Source organism: Stegastes partitus, unplaced genomic scaffold (genome assembly GCF_000690725.1).
Source record: "Stegastes partitus isolate 25-593 unplaced genomic scaffold, Stegastes_partitus-1.0.2 Scaffold1641, whole genome shotgun sequence".
NCBI classification, from domain to species: domain Eukaryota; kingdom Metazoa; phylum Chordata; class Actinopteri; family Pomacentridae; genus Stegastes; species Stegastes partitus.
Genome location: NW_007579372.1, coordinates 28,053 through 36,396, shown reverse-complemented (window position 1 = coordinate 36,396; position 8,344 = coordinate 28,053). Strand labels below are relative to the sequence as shown.

Genomic DNA, 8,344 nt, shown 5'->3' with positions numbered 1-8,344 from the left:
GAAGGAAGCCGGAGAACCCAGAGAGAACCCACGCTGCATGAAGAGAACATGCAAACTCCATGCAGAAAGATCCCAGGTGTCCTAACTGGGACGCGAACCGGCGACCTTCTTGCTGCGAGGCAACAGTGCTAACCACCGAGACACCTTGCAGCCAAGATTATATTGTGTGTTGATAAAGAGCTGATGGCTCCCCTGTTAGCTGTGTGGTCTCACAGCTCCATTCATAGTTGTAAATCCACCTGCTCCTCCCCGTTGGACAAACCACACCTTAACATACACACAAAAATGGAAACTCCATTTGCAACAAAGGCATTTGTACTGAAAGCAATTTTCCCTCAATAGAACCTTTGGGCTCTTTGTGGTTTGATCAGCTGCTTTAGTTTTGACCTTCTCAGAGTCTAATTGTACGAGAGATGCCGCTGTCAGCCGTTCACCCTCTTTTAGATATTAATTGTTCCCAGAGGACGAAACCAACTGACTTTGGTGATCCTGTGACTTTTCCTCTCACACCACAAACAAGTTGACATTTATGGTTCACTCTGACCCATAAATGTCAACTATCTGATGGATTGCTCTGACATTTGCTCGACATATTTAAGGTCTGTTGAGGATTCATTCTACATAACAACACTGCTGGTTCCATCAGTTTGCCAAATACTTTAGTTTATAAGCAGACAACTGCAAAAGCGGTGACACTACTCAGGAGTCAAACATTACAAGTCGAATGAAATAATCTAAGAGCACATCTGCCAGCAGGATCTTATTCCGTTTACACAGTGACAGAGGTGACTTTACTTTACTTGATCCTGCAACAATTCAGTAACATGACACAGATATTTTGCTGATCTGCTCCCCGTGTTTTCTTATTATTTCAGCATAAAATATCTAGATTCAAATGATGACATGCAAATCTAGCTTTTTATTCTTTTTTGGACTGTATTTAGGCGAATGAGGTCAGCAGGTAGAGTACACTCAGTGCACTGTGGCTTATTTACTTCATATACAGATAACATGCCAAGCCCCAGTGACCAGTCAACTAAGCAAACAAAAGAAAAGATTGTCTTTTGTTCACTCCAGCCCAAAGTGTCATTCAAAGAAAAGTGTCATTCAGTTCAAAAACTTTGCAAAAATGTGTCACGAGTCAATGAGGATCTTTCCCCCAATGTAAATAAATGCTTCCCAGTAATGTGAATATATCACTGTAACAAGCAGACAAAAAATGAACAATACATCCAAAGTGTGTAAAGCCCAGTTCGTACCTTGAGTGTTGAGATAATAGTGTTTCCAGAGAGGTCTGAGCTTATGCTTTCCTCCCACGTCCCAAATAGTGAATTTCAAGTTCTTATATTCAACTGTTTCCACATTGAAACCTTAAAGAAAAGATTAAAAACAAGATTTAATCAGGATATCATTCTGGAGACTTGTCATGTTGTAACACAAAGAGCTTACATTCTGCTTTTTGCCAATTCTTTAGTGTAATAGCTGCTTTTTGTACCTGTAAAAGGTCTGCAAACTACCAAAAGTTTACGCCAAAGTCAGTTGTTATCTCTTACAAAACACACTGCTCCTATTAGGGATTTTAACCAATGCTACTTCACCTTTATTAGGCCAGCTGACCAACCAGCGCAGAATAGAGTGTACAATAGTCTGCTTTAAATAAGAAAAGGTGCAGCAGCAATAGGAAAAATAATGTGTTATTCGAACATTGAAGCATGCTGTAATAGACCCCCAACATATAATTAAGAATATATTGTGCAGAACATGGGCTCTTTCACATACAGTATTTCTAAATAAGTGAACTATACTAACTACATTGTAATCTAAATGCCTTTACCAATGGTTGGGATGGGTTGCATGAACTCATCTTGTTTCAGCTTGAAGAGGATGGTGGTTTTTCCAGCTCCATCGAGCCCAAGAGTCACAACACGGATCTCCATCTTTGGACCAATGTGGACCCGGTTGTCCTGAAAACACATGATTACATACGAGAATAAACCAAAGTTCTTTCCACTTTTCTGACAGACTTGGTCGACACTAAGGAGGTCCTGTTTCAGGTTTTTTTTTGCCTCTGATCCTATCTGCATCCTTGAACATTTAGTATCTGTCTATAGTGAGATACTGAGTCCCAATCCGATTTCCTTAACAATACACACTTGAAACACAATAAAGGTATTAAAAGCAATACAATGTATAAGCTTGACAACTTAACAGCTCTGCCACGCATTATGAAAAAAAAAAAAAAGCATTTCTGTATCTAAGCTGTTTGTTAATGTCATGTGGGTCATGACCCTTGTTGCAAAGCTCTGGTAGAGGACTGTCTGAAATGTAGTGCTGAGAGTGTAGATTGTACTGAGGCTCCACAAGCTCCAGAACACTGTGAAAACCTGTTTTCTCTACATGCATGTCAGAACCTGTATTATACATTAGCTGTAGTATCTGGTTAGCCTCTCTATTGCTTTTTCTGTAGGCAGTCAACCAACAGGAAGCTCAGTGTAGGCAACAAGGAGCATTTTCAAAGACTTCTGTGATACTTAATGACCTTCAGCCAGAGATTGGGATTAAGACAAGCCAGGATTGAGTAAGACACACGTAAAGGTCCACTGTGATTATTACTATATATATTTTTATTATAGTATTATCAATTAATCAGTTATTGACTGATAATGCTGCTGATCATTGATTAAGAAAATTATTCAAAATTACCATCACGAACATCCTGCTAAAAGTACTGATCGGTGTCAGGTTGGTGCTGATAACAATCACTTAAAAAAACGCCTTGACCAGCCACCATCATGATCTTTCAAATCGGATCAGGACATTCCTAGTTGACACATGCAGATTTCTGGGACCGACTATGCGCAGTGTACCTTAGTGAAGGTGACAGGGATGCCAGCATCCAGCTGAATGTGATCTGCCAGCTCAGTGAACTGATGCTGCTGCTTCTGAAGTGTTTCCAGTAAACAGTTGATCTCCTGCTTTGCCAGCACAACTCTGCAGTCATCCTACAGCAGGACAGAAGCAACACACACTAAATATAACATGATATTATGCGTGCATCAGCCCAAAACTGTAACTTTAATCTTCATTTCGGAAAATGGCCCTTAAATGCACCCGTTGATTCACTGAGCTCAGTATTTTTCATGCCTCCTACCTGCTGCAGTGTCTTCTCGCAGTGCAGACAGGCGGTGGAGACCTGAGACAGCAGGATGGTCATGTCCTCCTGCTGCTGCCTCAGCCAGATAAGCCTCTCCCTGACGTGAGCATCCACCACGCTCAGCGCCATCTCCTCCTGCCGACACAGAGTCTCATGGAGGTCTGCAAAGTAAGCTCGGACGCAGGAGCGAGCGCTCTCTGCTGTGCCGGGGACCTAAAGAGCACATGGGAAAGACGTTAGTGCCAGAGGAAAAGCACAACTGTGTTTTGGAAAAGAGTCCTATGCAGTATCGTACATGTTCAGTGTGTGCCATGCCGACTCCGTCCTCTACTATCTGCTCGCCGCCTTCTATTTGCTGCACGATCCCCACCAGCTTCCTCGAGTACTCGGACACCTCGTCTGTGAAGGTACGGATGCAGTGGGCCATGTCCAGGATGGATGCACGGATCTGATTCGCTTCTGTCTCAAGAACAGCGTGCTGGAAAGAAAGTTGGAGAACGTATGAATTTTTTGTGTCTTTTTGTGGTTGTTTTGTGACTCTTTGCATGACCATGTATGGACAATTGCTGTTTCTTTGTGGTCTTGTTTCTCTTTGTGGTCAAATTAGTCTCTCTGTGGTTGTTTTGCGCCTATTTGGTCATTTTGTGTCACTTTGCAGTAATTTGTGTCTCTTTGTGGTTGTCTTCTGTCTCTTTATAGTTGTTTTGTGTTTCTTTTAGGTCATTTTTGTTTCTTGGTGGTGATTTTTGTGTCTCTTTGTGGTTGTTTTGTGACTCTTAGCATGACCATGTATGGACATTTGGTGTTTCTTTGCAGTGAGTTGTGTCTTCATGGTTGTGTTCTGCTTGTGGTCATTTTTGTCAATTTGTGGTCGATTTTTGCCTCTTTGTTAAATTTGTTTCTTTGTGATCACTTTGTGTCACTTTGCAGTAATTTGTGTCTCTTTGTGGTTGTCTTCTGTCTCTTTATAGTTGTTTTGTGTTTCTTTTAAGTCATTTTTGTTTCTTGGTGGTGATTTTTTTTGTCTCTTTGTAGTCGTTTTCTGTCTCGTTGTGGTTGTTGTATGTCTCTTTTACACCATTTTTGTGTATCTGCATTAATTTTTGTCTCCTTGTTGTCATTTTTGTGTTCACTAGTGTTTTCTGTTTTCACCTACCTTATGTCCCTGGTGCTTGCCGTACTCCTTGCACACACAGCACATGAGGGGCCCCGACTGACAGGCCTCCTCCAGACAGACGAACTCGATGGCGTGGACCTGATGCTGTGGGCACAGGGTCTTCTCGTGGGGCTTATCGGCCAGCGGCACCCGGCGGTGTTTGGCCAGCGTGCGGGTGGAGTGGGTGAGCTGAGAGCACTCGGCACACAGGTGCGTGGCACACACGGTGCAGTACATGGAGGCCGTGTGGCTCTCATCCTCGTCACACCGAATAATACACTAATTGAGGAGAAGAACTGTGAGTGAAGGTGGCATGTATTACAGGGCATTACCACAACAGTAAAATAACAGCTGCCTTACTTCTCCCATCCCTTTCAGGGCATCCTCCGCCATTCCTGACTGGTTGGTCGCTCCATTCTGGAGTCGCTCCAAGAGTTCGAGCAGAGCAAAGTTCTTCTTTAGACCCCAAACTCCAGAATCCCCTGAGGAGATGTGAAGAAACAGGAAATACTTTAAAGCAAAGTGACAGAATTGAAGAGTTCCATCCTTAATACAGAGAACATTGTAGACAGGAGAGAGTAACAATCACATCTGGTCACAGACTACAGAAGCATGTTTTCTGCAACCAATTCACAATTTAGCAGTTTTTGTCAAACAGAACAAGAGAACTTTGCAGAATGATACAATCATAAGCAGCATAAATCGAATAAACGGTGTCACCAAACCAATAATGATAAGCTTCACTTCTGTTGGGATTACTTGAGATTTCCCACGACAATCCTCTTGTTTAGTGACACAGCTTTATGGTCAGTTTATGTGATTTTGTGCCTCTTTGATGTAATAACGGGTCTCTTTGTGGTTGTTTTGTGTCTCTTTGAACAAATAATTGGTTTTTAAATGAAAGCACAACTTGAAACAACACAATTAGTGAATCACAAAGGCTGGACTATACAATGGACAACGTGCAGCGTGTCTGACCCTGACTTCATTTTTTTACTGTTATTACTTAATTTAATTTGCAGAATGTGCAATACTTAGTTGAGCTCTTGAAGCAGGACTGGTCTGCCTGTCTGAATGTCAGAGATTGTTTACAAAAAGGTTCTATCATTTTCTACTGAATCATTATTTTCTTTACTATTACTTTATTTTATCATCTTAATATAGTTGCAGCTTTTGTGACAATTCCTCCGTCTCCTATGCCATTTAAAAAAGGGATTAGGACATACTGGAAGCATTTTATATATTTAAGTTCTCATCTTTGCATGAGAATATAATATTGTTATTATATAATGCTGGTAATATTTTGATGGAGTTTCATGTTGCAACGATTCATCACATGTTATAAAACTGTTAAACACTGAACTGAAGCTTTATCAATTTAGATTTCAAATCGCAGTACCGGTTCAGCCCTATGACGTGGAATGCTAATGCTGTATGTGCTTCAGTTCCTTTGCTTTGTCAGTCAAATGAAGAGAAACTTGCAGATTGTAGTTTCAAGGTTTTCTATTGGTTCTGGAATGTTTGTGCCCTGATTTCTGATAGGATGGTCAGTCACAGCAAGATGCACTAAATCTTTCACTCTTCCATGCGTACAAAACTGTGCTTTACACTTTTCTACTCTCAAGTGATTATCTGATGTGCATCGACTAATGCAGGTAGAGATAATGTTGTGGTTATAACAGCGACCCCCATTCTAAACAGCCCAGGAGAAGTGATGCTGCTGAGTATTTGACGGAGAAAAAGTTCCCCAAATAGGCAAAATATCCACAGTTGATTCATGATTTCAAGACTGAAAATTCTGCCCATGTGTGCTATAAACTTATCAAACCACAAACAATTACGGTATAATAAAGTTTGTTCTCATAGCTACTTGGAAACCTGTTCCCATGTTTTGGTAGTTAGCTTGAGTACTAGAGGGGATATGTTCTAATACACATCCATACACATAATGTTACTACTGCAAATGTTCTGGTGTGAAATGGGAAAATCCTTCTACTAAGAAACTTTATATACCAAAAAAACCCATTCTGATTTCAGTAAACAAATCAGACTTTTACAGTAAAATGACATCTAGCTGTGATGGAGTTTAGCCCTCACGACTGATTTACTTGTTGTAGCTCGCTTTGGAGACACCGATACATTCTGTCTCTAAGGATTATTTATATGTATGAGTAAATAATGAAGTTACCATTGTGATGTGCATAAATACACGCGTCTCTCTCTTTAAAGAATCTCATATGGATCCTGCTGCTGTCTGATGTTGCAGATATTTAATAAACTCAGAGGAAAGACTCCTACAAATAGCTGGAAGCAACACATTAAACTTGAGCTCGTGTTAATGTCTGAGGTCTGTGTGTGCACCTGCATCAATGAAAGAAATGTGCCTTTTGTGCTCCTTGTGATGCTTATGGAAAGAAGGCACAGCACTACTGCTATTCTGTTACAGTCATCTTATGGTGCTTTCACTTGCACTTGGTCACCTGTGGTGGCATTCACTGAAACTATGACATCAGAATACTAGTGGATAAATGTTTGAGTTGACCACATGCGTGGCCAATGAGAGCGTTTCATTTAACCAGCAGAGCAGCCCTCTTTCCTGCAGCGTTTCAGCAGCAGGCAGCAGCAGCAAACCAAAGCAATGAAGAATCAGAAATGGTAACAAAATGCAACACTGCTTATAATACAGCATTAGATGAGCTGCATTTTACTGACTTCAAATCCCGGATCTTCCTGATGAAAAGCAGGATAAATTTTGCAAATCATTTATCTGCGCTTTTACTCTTGTTTACAATAATTTACATAAAGTGTTAAGAAATGAGTAATGTGTATGGAAACTGACAAAGAAGGTAAAGCTTAAAACTGAAAAATTTAGGGTACACCATTGCAACCAATAGAAAAAGTAAGTCTGGAACCCTGTCAGGGTCTCAAACCCTTAGAAACGGATTCATGTAATACGTTTTATTTTGTCAAGAAATACCAATTACACCTCTGTGCTTGTCGTACTACAACACTGAAAAGCCCACGAAGTCTGTGAGTAGTGACATTCAAAATAAAAAAGGTACAAAAAAGCCTGACTATTTCATGTCAGTGCAGTCACAGAAAACTCTCTCCTCACCCAGCTCAGTGACCTGTCTGTCGAAGGGGCAGCGGACCGCTCTGCCATGGAGGGGCAGTCGGGTGAGACAGTCATGGCACACTGTGTGACCGCAGAGCAAAAGACGAGGGACTTTGTCTCCTTGGAGAGAGAAGACGTCCTCACACACTCCACACTCCAGCACCTGTAAACACAAGCACAACTTGATAAACTGCCAAACCACCACTGTGTGTGTGTCAGAATCCTGCAGTCAGAGGGAAGAAATATCCACCAGCTGGGAGGGATTCTCAAACAATCTCTGACTGAATGCAGAGAAAGAATAAAGAAGAGTCAGTGAACATGTCAGTCATCTGATATTACAGCTGGTTAACCCTGCTGATTTCTGTTTCTGTATGTGCTCTTTAAACAAATGCGATGCAAACACAGTTTAGGAGATTTTATTTACACGCGCACTATGCAGCGACTCTTAAATCACTGAGCAGAGCCTCCACACAAACACAGCTAGTCCAGACAGCTAGCTGATCCTCCAGCTCTGGTAGCAGGCTGCAGGCTAGAATACCAAACGGGTGAACGTTCATAAACCTTACTAAGCCATTTATAAGATCATGAAAATGCCCACTATTATGATACAACGTTAACGCGTATCTAATCTAGTTCAGTGTTTGCCATCCGCTGCCTCCAACGCCAACGCAGCGGCAGCAGCGTTCGCCCCAAATCAGGAGCCACGAAGGCAGCGAGCCTGCTGTCGATGCTTCGTGCAAACTAACTGAACAACACAATCATCAGGAACATAATGTAACTTTGGCATTTAGTAATAACATTACAACCTTCACCGTGCTGCCACTAGCTCCCCTCCCGTGTCGGATACAGGGCTCCATCGTCGCTACGGCGCCCTGCTTGTTTATTCCTGCTGCAGCGGCGGCCATTCTTTACGACAGCG

The 8,344-nt window shown here is 41.7% G+C and overlaps 2 protein-coding genes across 2 annotated transcripts in view; both read right to left on the bottom strand.

The window, feature by feature from the left end:
- Nucleotides 1-680, bottom strand: part of cwc27 (CWC27 spliceosome associated cyclophilin) — a 51,539-nt gene extending 50,859 nt beyond the window's left edge. The window contains exon 1 of the mRNA XM_008301196.1: nt 675-680. The gene's annotated coding sequence lies outside the window, so the exon portion shown is untranslated. The remainder of the gene's footprint in view (nt 1-674) is intronic.
- trim23 (tripartite motif containing 23) overlaps nt 1-8,344 on the bottom strand; it is an 11,266-nt gene extending 2,922 nt beyond the window's left edge. Inside the window, exons 1-9 of the mRNA XM_008301197.1 lie at nt 8,232-8,344; nt 7,426-7,588; nt 4,671-4,792; nt 4,311-4,589; nt 3,450-3,632; nt 3,152-3,367; nt 2,868-3,002; nt 1,835-1,964; nt 1,260-1,370 (exon numbers count right to left, since the gene is read on the bottom strand). Coding sequence (XP_008299419.1) covers nt 1,260-1,370; nt 1,835-1,964; nt 2,868-3,002; nt 3,152-3,367; nt 3,450-3,632; nt 4,311-4,589; nt 4,671-4,792; nt 7,426-7,588; nt 8,232-8,330 — 1,438 coding nt within the window. The 5' untranslated portion in view covers nt 8,331-8,344. The remainder of the gene's footprint in view (nt 1-1,259; nt 1,371-1,834; nt 1,965-2,867; nt 3,003-3,151; nt 3,368-3,449; nt 3,633-4,310; nt 4,590-4,670; nt 4,793-7,425; nt 7,589-8,231) is intronic.